The sequence below is a fragment of the Chionomys nivalis genome, chromosome 7 (genome assembly GCF_950005125.1).
Source record: "Chionomys nivalis chromosome 7, mChiNiv1.1, whole genome shotgun sequence".
NCBI classification, from domain to species: domain Eukaryota; kingdom Metazoa; phylum Chordata; class Mammalia; order Rodentia; family Cricetidae; genus Chionomys; species Chionomys nivalis.
Window position 1 is genome coordinate 3,104,068 of NC_080092.1, and position 24,182 is coordinate 3,128,249.

Sequence of the window (24,182 nt, forward strand, 5' to 3'; positions counted from 1 at the left end):
GGGTGTGGCTTGTGCATATATGAGACCTCAAAGCCTGCCTCCACAATGACACACTTCCTCCAGCAAGGCCACACCCACTGTAACAAGGTCACACCTCCTAATAGTGCCACTCCCTTTGGGGGCCACTTTCTTTCAAGCCACCATACTAAGGAAGCCTCTCCAAGGAGCCAAACACAGGACAATGAACTTAAAGAACATACATTGTTTGCAGTAAGTGCAGCTCCCAGACTGCAGGTCAAGGTCCACGCTGCTCAGATAGGAGTGCTGTCCTGCAGCCACAGACCTGGGAGCAGCATCTCTCCCTGGCCTCTCACTCTCCCTGTCCCCAGCTTAAACTCCAGTCTAGTGAGGGAGACAACAGACAGGTTAGGGAGACAACAGACAGGTTAGGCAGGTTTTTAGCAGGGCAGACTTCTGAGCTGACTGCACAGGAGGCCCCAAATCTCAGAAATAGTAATGATAGCAAGCGCAGCAGGAAGCCCTAGAAACATGGAGGACAGAGGCTATGCAGGTGTCACACCCTGACTGTCCAAGACCACAACCAAACAGAACAATCCCCCCTCCCCACTCTACTCTCAAAACAACTTTCTATAGCAACAAAACCCCGAGCTGACAAACACCATCTCCTGTGTGCTGTGGCTTGAGACTCTTTTGCTTTCCTGTCTGGGTCAGTCTGAGGAGCCTCCATGTGTTTACAGCAGTGGTCCACGATGACGCTGGAAGGGACTTCTGTCTTAGAATGAGGGCCCCACCAACCAAACAAACAGACTAAAATCTGCACGAGGACAAGTCGCAGTGAGTACTAACAGGAGCAGCTAGGTAATCACAAGTAAATAGCCCCACCACAGGGCAATCCAGTAATTTAAAGCAACACTTGCAAGGAGGCACAATGTAGGCTGCAACGTTCATATGCAGTCCAGGCTGCAAGGAGAAATAAGGGCCTGCAAGCTTTCCCTAAGTCCTCCCCGTGAAAGAGCTCTGCTGAGAAAGCCTGCAGTCATACCAGGAGAGGGGAACACACCAAGAAGCCACTCTACCAAATGACCGGTTAGGCTTCTCTGCCTGGGATACTCCAAGAGTTAGGAGTTCTTTGTGTCAAGGACAGAGGGTGGGAGGGAGCAGCAGAGAGTGGGGGAAGGAGGCCAAGGTATCAGAGGAGGGGATAATGGAAGACAGGCAGAGCAAGCTAGGGAGGGAAGAAGACAATGAAGGGAAAACAACAGGCAAGAGGGAAAGGAAATGAGACAAGAAAAGGGGAAAGGGGGAAGAGAAAAGAAGTGATCTCAGGTCTCCAGAGTGTCTTCCTTGCCCCTGGCCCTCAAGCAGGTGTGAGAGAACCAGGAATGACTGCAATGAGCCTGTATCCCTGGAAAGGAGTGGCTCATGGAACCAGGACTCTTGATGCTGGACCTAAGTAACAGCATGTACTGAGGTGACCACACAAGAGATAGGCCCAGCCATAGGCGTGGGCCTCACACTACACAGCACCCTAGACCAAATACCACCCTTCCTGCCAGGAGGCCACTGTGACTACATTAACTCCTCTTGGAGAGGCTGTAACAACTCGTGCTGTGTATGAGCAGGAAGTGGGAGAGAAGGGCCAGGACGCACTCCTCCTGTGATTACAGGGTCCCATTCCAGCATATGGGTCTGAAACTAAAGTGTGCTGGACGTGACTATAGCTACATCCCGTGGTGACTATGTTAGCTTCGGGGAGGTCCCCTTAATGAGGCTTTATTTCAGCTGTAATTGACACACCCCAGCTCACACCCTGAGCTATGTGCTTAGACATTTAGGGAACCCTGAATACAGCAGTACTGCCAGCTACCCTGCAGCTGGAATCTTGTTAGGTTTGGGGCAGGGCAGAACATATGCACCACAGGAAGTATCTGAATACTTGGTGGTGCTGTTGGGGGAGGGTATGGAACCTTTTGGGACAGAAGGCATAGCAGGAGGGGGTAAGTCACTAGGGGTGAGTCTCTGAGAGTTACAACCTGGACCGCTTTCTAGTCCTAGCCCTAGGCTTCCTGTCTGCCACAGCTGTGTGATGAGCTACTGCCAGCTCCCTCCACCATACACTGAGAGGTTCCAGATGCCTCAGCTGCCACGCTGTGGTAGTTTGAAAGAAAATGGCTCCCAAAGGGAGTGGCACTATTAGGAGGTGTAACCTTGCTGGGGTAGGTGTGCGGCTGTGTTGGAGAAGTGTGTCACCGTGGGAGCGGGCTTTCAGTTATCCAATGCTAAAGCTACTTCCGGTGTCTCAGACCACTTTCTGTTGCCTGCAAGATAGGACTCTCAGCTACTTCACTAGCACCATGTCTGCCTGCACAAATTATAACTCCTTTATAAGAGTTGCGTAGTCCTGGTGTCTCTTCAAAGCAATAAAAACCCTAAAACTAAGACAGAAGTTTGTACCAGGGCCTGGGGTATTGGTATGATAGGCCCGAACATGCTTTTAACTGAAGGAATTTGGTCTTTGCGAGTTTGGGCTATTGCTGTGGGATAATGTTATTGTACATTGTAAAGATTTGTTACTCGTATTGGTTTAATAAAACACTGGCCAGTATCCAGGCAGGAAATATAGGTGGTGCAACCAGATTAAGAGAATTCTGGGAGGAGGACAGGCAGAGAGTTAGTCACCAGTCAGATGCAGAGAAATCAAGATGAGAATGCCTTACTGAGAAAAGGTACCAAGCCACATGGTTAAACATAGACAAGAATTATGGGTTAAGTTGTAAGATTATTATTAAGTTGTTAATAATAATCCTGAGCTAATAGCCCATACAGTTTATAATAAATATAAGCCTCTGTGTGTTTCGTTGGGACTGAACGGCTGTGGGACCAAGGGGGATAGAAACTTCTGTCTACAGGTTATGAAAGCAGTGGAATGCTTTAAGCACTGCATAATGGGCTATGCTAGTAAGAGCATGAAAGACAGTGGAGCTGATAATGATTTAAACTGTTGGGCCCAGGAGGTTTCAGAGGAGAAAAATATTAATATGTGGTCTAGATACCAGTTTTGTGATGTTTTGGTGAAGAAAGTGGCTGCTTTTTGCCCTTGTCCAAAAAGTCTGCCTGAGGCTAAAGTGAAGCATTTGGATTAATTCCGTTGGCAGAGGAAATCTCAAAACAGCCTAGAATAGACTCTGTTGTGTGGCTATTAGTGTTAACTCTGATGAAGATTTATAATGAAAAGAAATAAGCTGAGCAAATAAAAATACAAAATGTACAAATAGAGAAAAGGAGCATCAGAAAAATAGAATAGAGCTAAATCATGTGTTCAAGGAGATAAACGGATTAAGAAATGGAATAAAGAGAGTGGTGACCTCATGGCAAGATCCCACCCAGCTAAGTATCCAACTTGTGAAAAGGAATTTAAAAAAAGCTTAGAGCCCACTATGGTGGTGCATGCCTTTAATCCCAGCACTCAGAAGGCGGAGGGTGTTGGAATTCTGCATTTGAGGCCAGCCTAGTGTACAGAGCGAGTTTCAGGACAGTCAAACTTAGGCACTGGAGGAAAACAGAAAACTGGTGAAGATGTAACTGACAAGGAGGTCATGTTCTGGTCAGTCTCTGTAAGTGGCAGAACTTGGCAGCTTCAGCCACATAGTTCTGGAGTTAAGGATAGAAGAAAAGGACTATGGAATTTGCCCCTGTGTCTAAGGAAAGCCGCTGAGGTCAGGCATGTGTCAGGGTGTCCCCAAACAGAGGTCATTTCATGAAGCTGTGAAAGTGAAGCCTGGATTGCCTTGGAGACCCCAAGACGTTGGAGATGCCAGAGTCCTGGGATCCGAGCTGAGAAGAGCTGCTAAGAGGGAGTGGAACCAGAGAAAGGAGTGTGCTGCAGTCAACAAAGTTGAAAGGAATTGGAGATCTCAAGAGTACATTGACATCAGACATGGAGACACAGAATTTGGAGTTTTGCCCAGCTGGTTTTAGTCTTGCTTTGGTCCAGTATTTCCTCACTATACTCTCTTTCCCTGTGTCATTATATGTTAGAAGTATGTGATCTATTTTTTTAGTTTGATTTTACATGTGATTACAAAGAGACTATATGAATCTTTGAACTTTAGACTTCTAAGTAAGTTTGACACTGCTATAGACTATGGGGACTTTGAAGTTGGGCCAAAGGCATTTTTATTATGATGTGGCTATAAGCCTTTGGGGGACAGGGAATGAAATGTGGTAGTTTGAAAGAAAATGGCCTCCAAAGGGTGTAGCATTATTAGGAGGTGTGGCCTTGTTAGAATCAGTGTAGCCTTGTTGGAGAAAGTGTGTCAATGTGGGGGTGGGCTTTCAATATTCCTATACTCAAGCTACCCCCATTATCTCAGATAACTTCCTGTTGCCTGCAAGATGTGGTACTCTCAGCTACTCCAGCACCAAGTCTGCCTGCATGCACCGTGTCCCGCCATGGCAATAATGGACTGAACCTCTGAACTGAAAGCAAGTCACCACAATGAAATGTTTTCCTTTATAAGAGTGGCCATGGTCATGGTGTCTTCACGGCAATAGAACCCTTACTGAGGCGCATGCCTTCCCTCCTATAATGAACTGTATCATCTAAACCAGGAATCCAATCAACCCTATACCTTAAAGTTTACTCTGTCAGGTGTTTGGTCACAGCAGTGAGAAAAGTTGATGTCTGTGGCTCTCTTCTCCACCCCCATTCATTCACGTTCCTGTTCCTCATTCCCAGCACTGTATCCCCAACAGTGGCTGCTTATACCTTTTATTCTCCTGAAGACATTCCTCTATTATCTGTTATTCAATAATTACACAGTTGTACCTTGCCCAATTCCAAGCCCAGTTTGCCAACCTAAACCATATACATAGCAAATGATCGCAGAACTGGGACTACTCAGCCATGAGCACAGACGGAAGAACAGGGCAGGCAGGGAATCCCCATGACCAACCACTGTGTCAACTCCATGACCTGTCAGGTCACTGGCTGGACATCTGTGCCCACATTCTACAGAGGAAAAAAGTTGTGTGGGTGCAGGGGACTCTGGTAGCCTGGCGCTTCCACCTTCTGCTCCCTGTTACTGGGGACCTGATTTTATGTAATCTATTGTATTTGATTTCCCCAAGAAAAATCAAATATCAAAGGGGAGTTAAGCCTGATACCTACCCATGAGGTGTGTCCACTTCTCTGTCACTGTTTACAGGACATGTCCTTAAGCCTTCTAAATATGAAATGGGGCACTGACTACATCTTTCTAACCGAGAATACATTGAAAACTCTACCACTTGGTGACCAAGGAAGTCCTCCCTTGCTGGTTTCTCACGGCCCTGGGGACTCAGTGGGTCCACTTGCAGTCTTGCAGTACACCCTGCAACTGTGAGAGCATTACCTTGTCATAGCAGTACCAACTGCTACGCTCGCAAGGACAGCGAGCAATGGGGGAACAGAACCTTTAGAGCAGTGGTTCTCAACCTGTGTGTCGAGACTCCTTTTGGGGTCAAACAGCCCTTCACAGGGGTCACACAAGACCATCAGAAAATACGGACATTTACATTATGATTTATACCAGTAGCAAAATTACAGTTATGAAGTAGCAACAAAAATAATTTTATGGTTGGGGATCCGCACAGCATGAGGAACTATATTAAATGCTGCAATATTGGGAAGGTTGAGAACCCCTCCTTCAGAGGACTTCCATTACTGAGACGGCTTCACCAAAACAAATCCATGGCATTTGCCTATGCGGTTAGGTGGGTGGGTAGGGAGTTCCATGGGAAGGACACTGAGACCTACAAGGTCACATGTTGATACTGGCTCAGAGGAAGTTCCTCAACCCATGATCCACCATCACTTCATCTGACACAAGGGCCTGAGGATAGTAGTGTCCAGTTCATGTGTTAAATGCATGAAATGAGAGTGAGGATCAAGGTACCACAACATCAGGTCTCACCTCCCATAAAGACTCCTGGGCTCCTGGGAACCTCCCACAGGTACTGCCCTTGCTCTGCGGCTACCCAAACACAGGTCCTGTGTGTCCACCCACCTTTGTTCCCTGGGAAGGTCACATGAAAGGTTTGACAAACTGAATGCCGATCAAGATTTTTCATTATCAGAACATGACCAAAGTCATTTGGTAAAGTGAGGACCCTAAAGGGTCATGTCCACACAATCACATGTGCTCAGCATTTACATGTTGTCATCACATGTGGCAAGGCACACACGCTAAGGTGCAACTGGGGTGTGCTGCTGTGGGTGCCACCCTCCCTGCTCCTGCAGAATACAGCCGCTTCACTCATAGCTCCGGCCTCCCACTAACATGTCAGGTCACTGAAGCAAAGCTCAGTGGCTAGGGTAACTCACCACCGGTTTTGCAGAAGTTAAGCACAGGCATGGCATATAGCAGGTCCTTTGCTATCAGCTTAGGGGCAATTAAATTATACAAATAAAGAGGAAAAAGCCCTCCTGTTTGTAAAGACAAAACCAGGAACAAAAACTAACAGTGACACCTGAGACCAAAAGAGACTTCCTAGGAGGCTTGAGTGCTGCAATCCCTAGAACTCAGTGCTGTGGGAGGGGTGTTCTAGAAAGGGAGACTGCACAGGGTTTTTCATGGTCTACAGCAATTAGCTGATACTAGCTGCAGAAATCATGCTCACCATATAGCAAGCCCACAGTAGGCTCTCCAGACCACCGCAGTCACAGCAGACACAACAGGTGGAAGCAGGTACAAGTGGGAGGAAGGAGCTCCAGCCTCAGAACTGGTTAGTCCTTCCCCAACCGTGAAATGTCACATTCTAGGATCTGTGCTTCTGTACTGCAGCCTCCTTTTCTGCATGCAGCTCAGCTATGTCTTACTCAGCAGACACCTCTCTCTGCAGAGCCACAAGCAGCATAAAGATGGAGCCAGAGATAAAAGACACTTGAGGCATACCACCTCAGGAAGGAGGATGAAAGAAGATAAGAAACCTAAAGCCTGGAGTCTAAAAACATTGCTCCTTCCAGACCACCTGGGCCCCATATAGCCTACTGAGTGCCTGTGATATATTATTGATAGAGGCAAAAAATGAAATCCCCCAGCATCCTCCACACAAACATGCTCAATTGGATAAACCTTTAACATTCTGGCTACATACATTTCTCTGGCAGGACTGGGACAGTAGGGAGGGCAGGTGCTCAAATACTGAGGGAGTCTTCCTAGGGTACCACCTTTCCTCTCAGCCATAACAATACCCATGGCCTCTAGGTAAAAGGGCTGTTCTAGAAGAAAAAAAAACCTCCCTGAAACAAAGCAGCATCGTACAATGAAATCCTAATTGGGTCAAGCTTCTGGTGAGTGGAATCAAAGGCTGAATGAATCTCACATAGACAGCAAAAGCAGGTATACTTAGAGGGAAGGACTCGCGGGCCCAGGAGCACATGTGCTGATGTGCTATTTCTTGTCAATGTAGTAGCTGCAGCTTTTGTCAAGGGGAAAAACAAAACTGTGGATTGTTTTCAGGTCCAATACTATGCTCTAAACATTTCAGTTGACCATTATTAGCACAGATATTCAACTTGTTTGGAAGTTGGGGTATCACCTGGAGAACCAGATTAAACATTTGCAGATGCATACACTAGAAATGTATTGATCGATCAACGGCAAACTTAATTACACCACATGGCAGTGAGAAGAAATCAAACCGAAGACACAACTGAGTACTAAGAAAGAACAGGACGGGGGGAGGGGGGGGACAAGAAAACGTGGTGGGAGGGCAGGCACACTGAGGTGGCTGAGTGTGGGTTTGTTTCCCATCTGACTCATCCATGTTTGTCTCTGGTCACTGTTTGGTGGTGGTCAGACATCAGTGGTCCCACAGTGCAAAATATCCTCAGATGAAAAGCAGTAAACTGGAAAGACACTGGAAGCCAGTGTTGGTTTTGTTCTATTGCCCTCCCGAGGACCCACAACGGCTCCTGCTAGAATGCTCACTGCACTCCTGAGAACCCATAATGGCTCCTGCTAGAATCCTTTTCTGAATTTATACAAGCACAGGGGCCGAGAGTAAGCATCTCTGCAATGCAGAATGCAGGCCATTTGCCTTCCAGCCTTTATAATTAGAGAATACAGTCTCCAAGACATTCCTCCAGGCAGGCTTTGGGGACCTGATATTACACCAACAATATGTCCTGAGGGAGCAACTCTGACACCCTGCTATGCCTGGAGTGGTCACTGTGAGACAGCAAACTGTCTCTGTCTGACTTTTGTGCATTGTGCACACTGGAGAGGTCCAGATGCCTCCCATTATCTCAGAGATTCAGGTGGCTCTCTTTGCAGCAAATCTGAGCCAGGCTGGGCCCCTCCCATTGGAATCAGCAGCTGTACTAACCATTTTTCTAGAGCTCCTAAAGAAATTGATTCTACATTGTGATCTGCATACAAATTGTATTCCACAGGCTCACACATTTGAACACTTGGTCCCCAACTAATAGCTCTGTTTGCGAAGGCTGTGGAATCTTTAGGAGGCAGAGTCTTGATGAAGGAAGTAGGTCACTGAGGGCAGCTCTTCAAGCTTTAAAACACAGCAGCACTTCCCAGCATCTCAAGTGCAGACACACTGTGACCAGCCAGCCTCTCGTCCCTGCCCAGTGTAACATCTTTCTTGCCTTGATGGACTGTATCCCTCTGCAAATGTGAGCCAAAAGAAACCCTTTCCTGTTGTAGAATTATCTTTTTGTACACTGTGAAGATTGTCACTCAGATTGATTTAATAAAAAGCTGAATGCCCAATAGCTAGGCAGGATTTGGGGGGCAGAAAGGATGCTGGGAAGAAGGACAGAGACACAAAGAGTCACCAGTCAGACGAAGAGGACGCAGGATAGGGAGTACAGAATAAAGGTAACCGAGCCACTTAAAAGAATATAAATTAAAAGATAGGGGTTAATTTAAGTCATAAGAACTAGTTATAACAAGGCTAAGTTGTGGATCAAGCTTTCATAATTAATATAAAGTCTCCATGTGGCTATGGGGGAGATGGCTGGTGGGACAGAAAAAGTCAGACTACAAATGGTGCCCAAAGCAGGCACATATATCCACATAAGACCCAAGAGAGCTTTAAAAAAGGTTCTAGACACACAGAAAGGGATTCAAACATGGCTTCCTAGTCTAGTGTCTTTCATGCCAGCCGCAGTACAGAGACATGTCTCTCCTTTCAGCTGCTTGTGTGCTTGAGCTGCCAGTAAGCCACATGGTGGGTTTAAGGTTTTGCTCATGCAGACAGAAAAGGTTACAGATACACAGTACATCAGATTCAGACGGGGGAAAATCCCTCTAAACAGGTTATAGAGTGTTTAACAATGTGCATAGGCTTAAGGGGAAAAAATGGGTATAGATAGTCATAGAAAAATATTTTTAAAATATTTTACAAAGTCTTTAAAGAGAGAGTAATGTAATTAAAACATAAGCCACATAAGGATGGAAAATATACAGGGAGTCTGGGTCCTGCATGGTGCTGTACTGACCTTAAATTTTTTTACAGGGAGTCTGGGTCCTGCATGCTGCTGTACTGACCTTAAATTTTTTTGAATGCTGGTAAGCAAACAACAGCTGCAGCCATGCAGTTATGAAAGAAACTGGTGCATTAAACCAGTCTAAATACTTTAGAAATTACTTAATTTTAAAATTGAAGCCAGTATTGCTTTAGGGAAGATGTTATCCTTTTATTGTTTTTTAATCCATCCAGATTAGTAAAGATCAGATTTCATTGGAGGAAACCTCCTGAGTATATTGGCAACACACATGCAGGAGGAAGCCAAAACAGACTACAGTAACATGTAAGCTGATCCCTTGACACAGGAACAGCTCTGAGATGAGACATGATAAATCTTGTTGGCTAGAGTCCTCATGACTTATTTTTTTATCTTTTTTTTTATTATTTTTTTTATTTTATTTTTTTATTGAAAAAAAATTTTCCGCCTCCTCCCCACCTCCCATTTCCCTCCCCCTCCTCCCGCCCCTCTCCCTCTCCCCTCACTCCTCTTCTCCTCCCTCTCCAGCCCCAAGAGCAGTCAGGGTTCCCTGCCCTGTGGAAAGTCCAAGGTCCTCCCCACTCCATCCAGGTCTAGGAAGGTGAACATCCAAACTGTCTAGGCTCCCACAAAGCCAGAACATGAAGTAGGATCAAAACCCCGTGCCATTGTCCTTGGCCTCTCATCAGCTCTCATTGTCCGCCATGTTCAGAGAGTCCGGTTTTATCCCATGCTTTTTCAGTCACAGTCCAGCTGGCCTTGGTGAGGTCCCAATAGATCAGACCCACTGTCTCAGTGGGTGGGTGCACCCCTCGTGGTCCTGCCTTCCTTGCTCATGTTCTCCCTGCTTCTGCTCCTTCTTAGGACCTTGGGAGCTCAGTCCGGTGCTCCAGTGTGGGTCTCTGTCTCTATCTCCATCCATGGCTAGATGAAGGTTCTCACTCAGGATAGTATTTTCTATTTCCATCCATTTGCATGCAAAATTCGAGAAGTCATTGTTTTTTACCACAGAGTAGTACTCTAATGTATATATATATTCCACACTTTCTTCATCCATTCTTCCATTGAAGGACATCTAGGTTGCTTCCAGGTTCTGCCTATTACAAATAATGCTGCTATCACCAACCCCACAACAGACAAAGGTCTGATCTCCAAAATATATAAAGAACTCAAGAAACTAGACGTTAAAATGATAAATAACCCAATTAAAAAATGGGGCACTGATTTGAACAGAGAATTCTCAACAGAAGAAGTTCAAATGGCCAAAAGACACGTAAGGTCATGCTCAACCTCCTTAGCGATCAGAGAAATGCAAATCAAAACAACTATGAGATATCATCTTACACCTGTCAGAATGGCTAAAATCAAAAACACCAAGGATAGCCTTTGCCGGAGAGGTTGTGGAGAAAGGGGTACTCTCATCCATTGCTGGTGGGAATGCAAACTTGTGCAACCACTTTGGAAATCAGTGTGGCGGTTTCTCAGGAAATTTGGGATCAACCTACCCCTGGACCCAGCAATACCACTCTTGGAAAATACCCAAGAGATGCCCTATCATATGACAAAAGCATTTGTTCAACTATGCTCATGACTTATTATTACATGCCATCCATTCATATGGATGGAGATTTATATTACAGTTGGTTATACAGCCCAAACAGACTTATAAAGTTGACAGATGCCTTTTACCTGCTCAAACACAGAATTCTCCTTAAGTGACTTGTGCATACCATATACTCCATACTTGAGTTAATGCAGATATGTATGTTACCTTTGAAAGTCTATGTATTTTCAGAGCAAGGACACCAGATCTACTGATGAAAACAGGTGGGCCACGTGATCCAGCCTCTCAGGGTGCTTCTGGTGGAGTTTCCTCAGAGTTCTGCATCTAGAACATCTTCAAGACTGCTGGCTGAGATGGCCCAGCCTCACAGACTATTCTAGCCAGGACTGCAGATAAGTCTTGTGCTTTTCCATTACACATAGGCTGAAAACAAATAATTCCGCTAACTCTCTCAAGACTTGACAATTATACCAATTTGTCTAGGGTCTCCTAAAGATTCCAGTACCCCAGACAACAGGAAGCAGTTTGGAGAACATGACGCCCACATTTCCAAGAAATGTGGTAGGTGGTTTTTGGTCATTTGATGGGTTATAGATGTTTCTCATCATTTAGGGGAGTTGGTTACAAGTTGTTATTGGTCACAGTCAGGAAAAAAAGCTAAACAAAGGAATTATATTCAAAGATCTCTTTCTAAAGAAAAAAATGGGAATATAGGATAAAATGATGAGATAAAAGTGTGGATCTACTTTTAAACAACCACTAGTCTCAAATATTTTACATCGGTACATGTTGGGAGCTTCAGACCCCCAGACTTTGAACTTTCTATGACCCCTTGCCTACTGGAGAAAACAACTTGTTTTTCTATGCTTGCAGCTGCTCTGAGCACAAAACCCTCATGAGTTCCTGACAACAAGGAAGTGGTTTCTGGTGGGCTTGCAGTGGAAAATCCCCAGAGCTAGAGTGTGGCCACTAGTCAAGGAGAGCACTATATAAGCTGCTGGGAACATAATAAAAGGAGAGCACTATACAAGCTTCTGGGACATAATAAAATTGGCATTCTTGCTTCAAGAGTGACCCATGTGTTCTTTAATCCCAAGGCCCTTGCCCGACCACGGTTCCAGGTGGTACAGTTGCCACAGGTATGGATTTTTGTATACTAATACAAATTTAAGGTTATTTTTGTTATACTATATCTAAATCTCTATTCCTGTTTAATGCAATTAGTTTTTAATTTTTATTTAGGAAAATAAATACAGGTTAATAGTTAGTCGTCTATTAACTATCAAACTTATAGCCATGTTAGGTATGCTCTCAAGGTCAAACAGATATATTTTAGATAGACAGATGGTTTTTAAACACTTCATGGATCTGTAGATTGTGTCGTTTAAGATGTTTTAATAACATAAGGCTTTTGGTGACAGTACCAATCTACTTTAGAGAATTCGATGGGCATCAAAGACCCTCCAATACAAAACTATGCTTTCTTTAAGGCAAAAGCTAGCCATTTGAGCAAGGATCTGCCCTTGCCTTGACTGCTGACAGTATGCTGGCCAAACTGGACAGGCAGGACACAAAGAAAAGGGACTGCCAAACTTTGCCAAGAGAGGATAGGACAATCCTTCATAAATATCTATTTCACAAAAAAAAAGTCTATAGATTTTCTAGGCCTGTAAGCCAAAGATGATGCCCCAACATTGCAGAGGAACCTTGGGTAACTGTCTTGGCAGTCAGCTGTTTCTGTCATTTATTTCAGTTTTGAAAGCTGCTTGCTCTGCACTTCCTATTTAGTAAGGTAATATTATATCCTTCTGGGGTCTTTAATGGAGTTAAAGAGTAGGTATTTAAGCCGGGCGGTGGTGGCGCACGCCTTTAATCCCAGCACTCGGGAGGCAGAGGCAGGAGGATCTCTGTGAGTTCAAGGCCAGCCTGGTCTACAAGAGCTAGTTCCAGGACAGGCACCAAAAACTACAGAGAAACCCTGTCTCGAAAAACCAAAAACCAAAAACCAAAAAAAAAAAAAAAAAAAAAAAAAGAGTAGGTATTTATAGTTGCATTTTCCTTAGTTATAAGAGAAGATAAATTAGGTACAACGCTTTGGACTCATCAAGATAAAATAAACAATGGAGTATTTTCTACAAATATGTCAAATACGAATGGATTGGACATTGTAAATGTAATTCTTACCTGATAATTGTTCTTATTGTTATAGTTTTATTATGTTAGAGTTAAAACCATTCCTTTTTATTTAGACAAAGAGGGAGAAATGTAGAACAATATTTTGTACACTGTGCAGATTTGTTGCTTGGATTGGTTTAATAAAAATCTGAACAGCCAATAGTTAGGCAGGATTTTCAGGGTAGAGAAGATGCTGGGAAGAAGGGTGGAGATGCAGAGAGTTGTAAGCCAGACAGAGAGGAAGCAGGATGGGGAATACAGAATAAAGGTAACCAAATCACTTAAAAGAATGTAGATTAAAAGATATGGGTTGATTTAAGTTATGAGAACTAGTTAGGAACAAGCCTAAGCTATTCTGAGCTTTCACGATTAATAAGAAGTTTCCATGTGGTTATTTGAGAGCTGGCTGGTGGGACAGAGACAGTCCAGAGATACACTTTCTCCCTTAGGTTGCTTTTTTTCAGAGCATTTATCACAGCACCAGGAGAGCAGCTAAAACAAAGAGATTAAATCTAAAGTCTGTCAGGGGTGGCAGTGTGAGCTAAAAAGTCGTGTCATTAAATGTGTTTCTCTGTGTCTTTGTTTCCTTATCATGAGACAAGTATAAAAGTGTCTTACCTCGCAGAGTTGCTATGAGCACTGACAGAGCTAATTCTCATAGCATGCAAATCGGTGTGGGAGTAGGATACTTGCAGCTGGTAATTATTATTTATATTGCTACCTTAGCCTAGTCATTCCTATGCCAATGTTCCCATCTGGTATCACCTTTAGCCTGTTGCTCTATTCACTATTGTGAATTTAGTATTATTCTTTAAGCTGACTCATTTCCAATTTACTTAAATTTTATTTTTAAAGATCGTACCTCATATATGAGAAAGCAGAATTGTGTCATAACTCAGAGGCAAATGCAAAAATAAACATAGGGAAAACAAATGACACCTGTTGTTGGCCAAAGGTGTCAATCACCAGCCTCCTGTGTTATGCAAGTAGGGACAAGGAAGGGCATAAAGCTGGGACATCCTCCAGAGAGGAGGCAGGCATGTCTAGCCTGCAGCCCACAGGACACGTGTTCCAAATAGTTATGACTGTGGCTCAACACCTTGTAGATGACGACGTCACACTGTAATGCTAGACAGTTAGGCACCCTGCACTAGAAGCCGTAGAAGCACTACGGGGAAAAGCTTTCCCAAAAGCTCTGTCATTTAAACTCCAGACACTGTCTTCTAAACTAGCAACAAGAGACCCTGCTGTCCCCCTCCAGAGGAGGCACAGTTCTCAAGCTGCTTCCACTCTGATAGAGACATTATCCTTGCCATGCAACACCACCACAGACACAGCAGTGAGCACCTGAAACATGACCATGTGACCAAGGCCACCACAGACACAGCAGTGAGCACCTGAAACATGACCATGTGACCAAGGCCACCACAGGCACAGCAGTGAGCACCTGAAATATGACCATGTGACCAAGGCCACCACAGATACAGCAGTGAGCACCTGAAACATGACCATGTGACCAAGGCCACCACAGATACAGCAGTGAGCACCTGAAACATGACCATGTGGCCAAGGCCACCACAGACACAGCAGTGAGCACCTGAAACATTACCAGTGTGACCAGCAAACAGGTGTTCAATCTATTTGGTTTTAATAATCAGAATCTAACGACCATGTGCGGCTGGTGGCTGGGGTGGGACACAGCACACTTCTGCTGGAGAACCACACAGGGCTCTTCACGGGCATGTGGTCATCCGTGGTTGTGGCTGTGCTGCCGGAAAGGAGATCCTTAGAAAGTAGACAGTAAGTTGCCTTATAGCGGAGAATCATCGGTCCCTGCCTTCCTCACTCTGAAGTCCCGTGTGGAGGTTTCTTTTTAGCTCTCTGGGAGGGATTAACAGCTTTTCTTGTTGTTAGCAATGGGATTAATTACTCAAAATAATCAACTGCCTTTCCTTTTCACAATGGCCGCCAGGAAGCCTGCAGGAAATTCAAATTACCAGAAAGGACTAGGTTGGACCTCATAATAATACAGTCTCTGCTCTTTCCTTTTAAATCCTTTGAGCTATCCAACCCTGGTCTATTTTTCTCTTTGCTTTTATCATTCTTTTCTATATGCTTCTCTGGAAATTACCTCAAGTCTAAATAACATGCATTAAAAAATCTTATAAATAATTCTTAGTGGTACCATTATTTAAATAAGTCATTTCTATCCATTATCAGTGACATGGAAAACACTGTATCAAGCTGCCTAAAATGTTTCCAAACACCAACCAGAAGCACTGTCAGACAAGGGCTAATGCGTATGCTACGCATGGAACTAAAACATACACATCTAAATCCCCACAAATCTGCCTGCAAAACCATCTCCAGAGCACACAGACCCTGCAGAGCTCGACTCTGAAGCACTCGTGCAAACAGTGCCTGGACACTTCTGAGGCTTGTTTGCGGAAAAGGGGCCCTTTCCTTTGCAATGTGTAACCTGACTGGGCATGGTGGCACACCTGTAACCCACACACTTGCACGCTTAAGGCCAGCCTAGGCTATGTACCGACATCCTTTCTCAAAACAACAAAAGTATAGTGTGGTTTTTATTAGGGTCCTTTTCCCACTCTCAGACACGTGGTTGAGTGAGATCACTGCCAACCCTGGTACAGGGCCAAATTGAGCCAGCCATGAAAATGAAAATCTTACTCCTAACCCCAAGATTCAGCCACAGGCCTGAGATCCAAGATGGACTATGAGACATGAACCAGGTCCTGGCTGAAGCCAGACAAGAAGAGTGGGTGTGTGGTGCTGCGGGGGACAGCCGTCAAGCTTCAGACAGCTGGCAAAGTCACAGAGCAACAGCAGCACAAGGCAACAACAGGACTCCATGCACATCCTTCTACCTGACCAAAGGCCACACACCACCTCCTCAGCGCAGATCCTGCAGATATACAAATAGTGCCAGCATGCAAAGCACCATGGCACAAACACAACACTGGTCGCCACGAAACCCAGGTACTTACCTGATACACATGAAATGCATTGGCTGCTTTGCCTCGGAGAAACACAGATGGGATCCAAACGTTGATCAGTGCCCGATTAGATCTGGCCAGAATAAAGAGATGAAAGTGACCATTTTTACTTATTAAAAAAAAAAAGCAAGCCAAGAGACTATTTTGTCCTCTAAAAGGCATTTCAAACAAGTCATTTATACAACAGATTACATCATACTTATCAGTGAGATAAGAATGTGTTTAATAATTATCACTAGACCTCAGAAGACTATCTCTAAGGACCTTGGTTTAAGGGATGTGTGTGTGTACATGTATTTGAAATTTACATATGCAGTGTACATTCTGGAATGAGAAAGAGCTTGGTCTTCAGCTCTAAGCAGCTAAGTGACTTTGGCCTAGGATGCATCTGCAGCTCAGACACCACTCTGATAGAGGAACAGTCATAGGGAGCCATGGGAGGTCATATACAGTAGCACCCAGTTTCTGGAGTACCCCATGGAACCATATGACTATCCACTACCCTGATTTCTAGCCCTGATCTCACCTATGGTTTGGGGAGTGACAACTGCTTGACCTTGGAGAAGAAAAGGACAAGGGAAAATAACAAATTAGAAAAGGTCAGACGCCCCCTTGTGACTCCTCTACAGCATGGCGTACTGCAGTCAGACTCCACTGCAGTTGTTGAACTGGCACACCCGGAGGAGGGACTAACGGGCAGCTTCCATACAACTGGCCTGAGAGCACTGACGTCAGAGGCCCATCTACCTCAGCAGTGCGTCCCTGGGAAGTTAGGCCTGGGTTGTGTGAGGAAGGTGGCTGAGTGGAGGAGAGGAAGCAAGCTAGCAAGCAGTGCTCCCCTGTGGTTTCTGCTGCAAGCTGCTGACTTGAGTTCCCTGGATGAAGGACAGTAACACATAAGCCAAAGAAGTTCTTTCCTCCCCACGCTGCTTTTGGTTCTGGTGTTTATCACAGCGACAGGGAAGCTAACTAGGACAAGCAAGATTTAAACTAAACTACATGGAGCCCAGGCCAATGGTAGAGCACTTGCCCAACACCAGCCAGTGCCTGGGTTCCATTTGCAGCCGTTCCCAAGGATGTCAACAGCACAGCCCGTGCTTTCCTTCACGCTGACTCGCTCCACCCCCTGAGAACGGGTTAAGACACACTTGACGGTATTTTGGTTCTATAACAGTTCTGCCTTCCGTGGTGACTTGAGGCACACAACGCATACCCCACCACAGCTCCACCCACTTGAAAAGGGGGCTACGGCTGAGCTCTTCAGGAACATCCTGACAGCTGTCTAAGCACAGTACCCATTCTGAAAGACCCTGTCTGCCTCCACACAGAGCTATCCAGGGAGAGCAGCTTATCCTGAGCATTCCTACTCAGAGGCCGTCAGCTTCTTGGGCTTGTAGCATAATCCAAGATGCCAGGGGTTTGTTGAAGAATTCATGACCTTCATGATTTCACAATCTCCAGAGTGAAATGCAATCTATCCTCATTTAAACACACACACACACACACACACACAACCCTCAGGGGAGCAGCCCTGTGACTCTGGCACTTCTAAGCTCTGGGCCAAGGTGGTGCCCTCCTTCCAGAGACAATAAGCCATGAATGGTCATATGTTCAGGGTTCAAAGCACACTCAACAATACTGAGTCTCCAAATTGGTCTGTGTACACAACAGCATTTCTCATGCAAAGGTCCCAAAGCTGTGCCTGTGCCTAGAGCACCCCAGAACCTTTCTGTCACCTAGACAGGGGTACAGAAGAGCAACATCCTGGTTCCATTCCTTTTCCCAACAGCTAAGGCCAAAGCAGATGACCCCAGACTGGGTCACATGTTCTCTGTGTTGGAAGTGACTGCCTATGTGACTCCCTCCTGTACACCAGCTCTTTGGTCCTCTCGCCCTCCTCCTATCCTCCTATTGATCACTCATCTATTCATGGAATGAGTATCTAGTAGGACCTGGCAGACACAACTCTATCTAAATATGAGTGACGGAGGAACAGAGAAAACAGGTGCAGTGCCACCTTCACCACGGGAGAGGGACAAATTACACAAATTATTCTGCCATGGCAAAGAAAATAGTATTTTTCAGTTTTAAAATTTTATTGAGGCATGGTCTAATCTGGAGAATATCTCACATGTATTTTGGAAGAAACCTGTTCTAGCTGGATCTGTAGGATCCACATGGCTCATGTGTTAAATGCTCGATCCCCTGTCTGTGATCCGAAGAGGAAGTCTAGTGGAAGGGAATTATGGAGCCACAGTCTTCCCCTAATTCTCTTTGCTTCCCAGCATCATGAGGTAGGCAGCTTCCTGCCAGCCCTGACATGGTGCTTCAACACAGGCCCAAGAACTAAAAGTCTGCCTTAGCACCAATTGAACCTACAAAACGAAACAACCCTTTTAATTCTATAAGTAATAAAAATGTAATTCTATAGTAATAAAAGTTGACTAACACAAGTGTGTATTCTATTTGTATCTGTATCTTTAGCTATGTTCTGTTTAATTTCCTTATAATGTTGTTAAAGCTCAATTACTTACTGACCTTCTTTCTGGTGGTTCTATATTGGAAATAGTGTGTAGCTTAACTGTTATCCTAGGACTGGCTGTGTTTTAGTCTGTTTTTATATGTGTGCTTTAAGGCCCTGCGGTGGGGGTGTATACACTGGAGTGTCAAGGTCATCTTTAACTTAGATCATTTTCTCCCTGTCCTTGCTTTCTTATCTAGCACATCCACCTCATGGCAGCCCCCAAGACAGATGGGGCTCCCAATTCCCTGTGCTGTCCACAGTCCCACACCAGGTGCTAACATACTCTGCAAAACTGGTTCAAGGACTTTCACCCCATGTGAAAGGGACACTAGGCTTACCTGAGGTCAGGATGTTGTAAAACCAGCACCTAAGATTTCAACACAGGTCTCCTAGCTCTAGACAAAATGCTCTTTCCGGTGTCCTGCCTCCCCCAGGCTCTAAAGTAGCCTTTCTGAGTGACCGTTCTCATAGGGAGGAAGGTTCTTTGTTGCTGAGACTAAGGCTCACTGTGTGTCTGCCTGGTCTTGAATTCCTGGGTCTAAAGCTAGAGAGGCTCGACCTTCATCCACTGACCACAACCACATGAAAAGAAGGAGGCTCTCTCAGGCTCCGTGTTCCTTGAGAGCCTAAGGGGACTATGGATTCCCAAAACAGAAAGTGTCTGAAGAATGACTGCCCCCTCAGGGGTTAGCAGCAGAGCCCTCAGACAGAATCTGAGCCAGTCAACACCACAGCAATGAAACTATAATGAGTGGATCATGGGGCAGCAGCAAGGTGAAGAATAGAGTGTGGGCCCTGTGCAAAAGGAACCTCGGCTCCTCCTTAGCTGGCCATGGCCTAGCGGGAGTGACAAGTCACAACTCTATGTGACACCTTCCCAATTTTAAATGTCAAGTCAAAACCGAAATGATCTGGAATGCCCAGGGGAAAACCAAGCACGTTAGACAATTTGGACCTCAGCAAATGTTCCCAGGTCTATAACCAAACGGGTTCTGTGTGCACCTCATGGACATTTCTGCCATCCCTTGCAGACTTCAGGACATAGGTTAGCAACAGGGTTCACTCTCTGAGGGCCTCTCTAGAGCACATGCATAAACTTACATTTCAAAATCTGACAAACTTTGGTCTTCAGATGTTTGGCTCAAATCTCCAGGCACCTGCAGTTGGGATAAGGAAGAAGAGAGAAGAATGCATAGGTTACCACAGTTTGCACATTCACCAAAAACTTGTCTCTCAGAATGAGGGGGAAAGTGGCTACTGGAAAACAGTAAGATTTCATGGAGAGGTGGCAGGGGATGATGCTGCAGTCATAAAAACACACTGCCATGCGCGGTCTCAATTATCTTTACAGAAAAGGCACTGCTAATCCTATTGAGATAATCACAGGCATACAAAAGCATGTAATTTTGGAGCCATAAAGGACTAATTAGGATTGGAGATACAAGATATCATCTGTGCAATGAAAAAAAAATCTATTGTCACTGTGAAGAGTATCACAAATATCACACCCAGTATGTAAGCACAAAAGGCCACTACTCCCTCAAAATGGCTGTCCTTTTGTCCCATAATGTATGCAAAACTGCAGGCAGAAAGAACATGAAGGCTCCTGGCTGAAAACATGATTGGTGACAGAACCAAACAGTGTCACAATGGCCCCTACTGATGCTGCTTGGGTCCTAACCACATGCCACAAAGCCAAGTGAGATGGCCAGGAGGTACCAACAGCAAATGATCTCCAGGGACCCTTAGCCCCAACCGACAATAACTATGCTCTGACTATGGGATCCCCATACCAGTATATGCTAAATAGAGGATCATGTTATCCCACCCCCAAGGTGAGGGGCTTCCTTTTGCCATCTGATTAAAGTGATCTAGGATTTTAAGAATGTAAACAAAGAAAGGGAAAACACCTGAAACAAAGAATCGTGTGGGGAAGCAAGGGGAAATTGTCACCAATATCCATTTAGTTCCATTCAGCTGTAGAGGCAGGAGCAAGAGTGGGCGGGAGCCTGGGTCCTGACCTAAATGCCTTAGTACCAACTTAGTGCCTCCCTTCTTCCCAGCTCCACAGCCGTGAGCAAATCAGTTCTCTGAGATACACAGTGGTGAGTAGATTCAGAATCATCTAGAAGACTGGTAAGGCACACCAGTGTGTTTGTGAGGACTTGTCTAAAGGCAGCCAATGTGTTCAGAAGACTCAGGAAGCAAATACAGAAAGCATTACATCAGATCTTCAGGCTCTGTCCAAATTTTATGTAAGCATGTAGACCCTTTAACCAGCTGAACTCCCAGGGAGCTCCAAGGGATGTAACTCCTGTGAGCCACCACCCATGCCAGGTGGTCTTCTTGGTCAGCTGCCTTTGAGTCACCCATGTCCCTGAAAGTAACCCTAATAAATTCACTAGATCATCAAGATAGGTAGAATCATTGCTTTGCCCCCATCTGGGGAGAACAGACATTTGTGTCTCCCCAGGTAAAGTCACACAACCAAGAAGAAAAAGGCCCACCCTCAATGGAAATGGTTTGGGAAAGCCTGCCAGCCAGCATTCCTTCTTACTGCTTCTCATTTCAGGTACTCTGCCATTCCCCCTCACCATGCTGAACTTCAAAACGCCTGCAAATATGACCCAGAATAAACCACCTTTCTCCTTAGGTAGTTTAGCAAAGCAGCTCAACTCCCCAACATGTTAACAGTGACAATACTGACACTCCCAGGGTTATTCTGAGGACAAAATGTGCCCCAAGCCACAGCCACTGGTTGCAAGCTCAGGTGATATGGTGATAGTTTAGTATGATAGAGAAGTAAGAGTTGCATATTGCTATCCATGAGGACACATGAAGAATCTGCCTAGCCAAACTCAGGGCACCTTTCAGGCCATGCATAACAGCCTGGAGGGAGAGTGACCCAGTAAAAGTGTTGCCTAGAGATGCCTACAAACCCAGCAGGGAGCCGTCCAAGAGCTTTGGTGTCACATTGCTGCTTTCATGACCATCACTTTCTTGTAGGTGGCTGGAAAGAGTTGATATAACATATTCAGAAGGCAGGAGGCTGTAGGTACCAAGATCCCTAAAAAAGTCATCCTTTGAGAGGGGACCTTTTGGCAAAATTGACCTAGAAGTAGCAACGCCATTCACCAATCAAAATGTCCGTAAGAGATCATACCTCAGGCAGCAGGTGAGCTCAGTGGCAGAACATTTGCCAGCATGGACAAGGCCCTGGATTCCAACCCCAGCATAAACCAAAACCAAATCTCAAGTTTTCTTAAAATGTGTACAAACTATTCAACTATATTAACAATGTTAACAGCAGAAGAACAGAGAGATTGGGCCGTGGCCGCACGAGGAGGACTGTTAAAGCGAAAGCAAGGGAGCACCATCCTGGATAATGCACAACAAGCAGTTCACAGACACCGCCACTGACAGTAGATGGGGAGTGAGACTGAAGGGAGAGCCGCCATTTTCATTACCCATCTTTCCACGGGATAACAGGAGCTATCTTCTGAGGAGCTCTGAAAACTGTGGATGCTTCTGAAGAATGAGTTGATTGTCTCTCCACTATGAAAAGATCTACAAGACAGATCTGTAAATGAGAAAAACCCTGGTGCAGATGCAGGCCTAACACAACCAGGGCCCCACAGGGACAGGTGTGACCTACCTTGCACATCAGAACCCTGCCGGTGTGAAAGCCAAGGCACTGATGGTAGGCATGCTCTGTGGGGGGAACCTGGGCCTTTCTGCATGTTTAGCAAGCACTCTACCAACTGAGCTACAACTCCAGCTCAGGAGTGAACACACTAACCATGCATGCATTTTGAAATAAAGTTCTACCAGTTAAAAGCTTAAATGAGGTGGCGGCTTATAGTTTCAGAGGTTTAGTCCTTTATCATCATGACTGGGAGCAGGGTGGCATGTGGGCAGACATAGTGTTGGCTACATCTTGATCAGAAGGCAGCAGGAGATGAGACACTGGGTGATATCCTAAACATAAAAAATCTCAAAGTCCACCCCTATAGTGACACACCTCCTCTAACAAGGCCATGCCACTCCAATAAAGCCACACCTCCTAACAGTGCCACTCCTTATGATCTTACAGGGCCCAATTACACTCAAACTACCACATACCCAAATTTGATAGTCTACATAAAAGCAGTGGGGGAGTGCACAAGGCCAATATGCTCCCTAAGTGTAACAGTGCCTGTGTCGTTACAGTTGGGACAACAAAATACAATTAGAAGATGACAGCAAATTCAGATGAATCTGAAACACTTTTCTGCAGTAATCTAAAACAAAGATGTTTTAACTGACATGCATTCTAGAGCAATCTGAGAATCATCATTATTAAAGTAGATATTCTTTCCCCATCTTCTCCTGGGTCTGTTGCAGCTTAGCAAGTTGCAGAGTCGGTTGGGAAAGACTTTGCCCTTAGAGGCACTGGTACAAGTGGGAAGGACAGAGGCAGGGCTCTGAACCATGTACCTTTCCTCTCCCCTGTGGCACTATGCAGAGTCCAGACATGTCCAGGGCTCCAGTGACGAGGGGCAGCTGACAGGCACTGCTCCTCCCTCAATCTCTCCTCAGCTCCTGAGGCCAGGGACAGCTCAAGATTAACTAGAGAAGGGACTTGAAGGTTTTAAGGACAGCACACCTCCTTACCAGCGCACGAGAGCCACCATCTTGAAGGCAGGGTCCCCAGAGAATCCACCTCAGAAGAGTCTCTGAATGTGTGTCCCTCAAAGCAAAAACCACAGGCAAACCAGACGCAAGGAAAGGAAAAGACACAGGGCAGGCATCAAGCTGCCACTACAAAGCAAAGTGCTTTCTCAAGGAAGAGGAGGAGGGGGAAGAGGAGGAAGAGGTACTAGGCATTTTTCTGACAGCAAGTATCCCCTCAGAGGTACTGGTTTTCTGGGAACATTCTAGAGATGAATGTAATTGCTTAAAGGTTGTTAAGTCCTGCCGGCTTAGAGGCTTTTCTTCTAACTCTGTGGCATTACCAGGATCAGGAAGCCAGGAGATACTTATCGTGTCTTCCTGAATCCTGCAGAGGCTGCTTGGGGGAAAAAAGGCTGTGACCTTGGGGGTCTTTGGGGAACCAGGATGGTGACCAGGTCAAGCTCTGCACCTTCTACACCATGATGATGGAGGGTAAAGGTCAATGTACATCTGAAGTTTGTCTGTCCTGCTGTCTGTCCAAAGTGATGCCAGATCTCCTCTGGGCTCACTCCAACGTCAGAAAGCACACTCTTGTTCTTTTTCAGTGCTGGGTATACCATAAACCACACCCCAATATTCTAGCACAGTGCTGGGTATACCATAAACCACACCCCAATATCCTACCACTAAGTTATACCCCTGACCCTTTCTCTAGTTTGTATTTTGAGACAGGTCTTACTAAGTTATCTGCACCAGGCATGCCTTGAACTTGGAATCTGT

The 24,182-nt window shown here is 45.4% G+C and overlaps 1 protein-coding gene across 4 annotated transcripts in view; it reads right to left on the reverse strand.

The window, feature by feature from the left end:
- The window catches only part of Snx29 (sorting nexin 29), a 401,413-nt gene that overhangs the window by 89,190 nt on the left and 288,041 nt on the right, over nt 1–24,182 (reverse strand). For all 4 annotated transcript variants that reach the window (XM_057775566.1, XM_057775567.1, XM_057775568.1 and 1 more), the window contains 2 exons: nt 19,851–19,906; nt 16,217–16,298 (listed from right to left, as the gene is read on the reverse strand). In XM_057775566.1, coding sequence (XP_057631549.1) covers nt 16,217–16,298; nt 19,851–19,906 — 138 coding nt within the window. The remainder of the gene's footprint in view (nt 1–16,216; nt 16,299–19,850; nt 19,907–24,182) is intronic.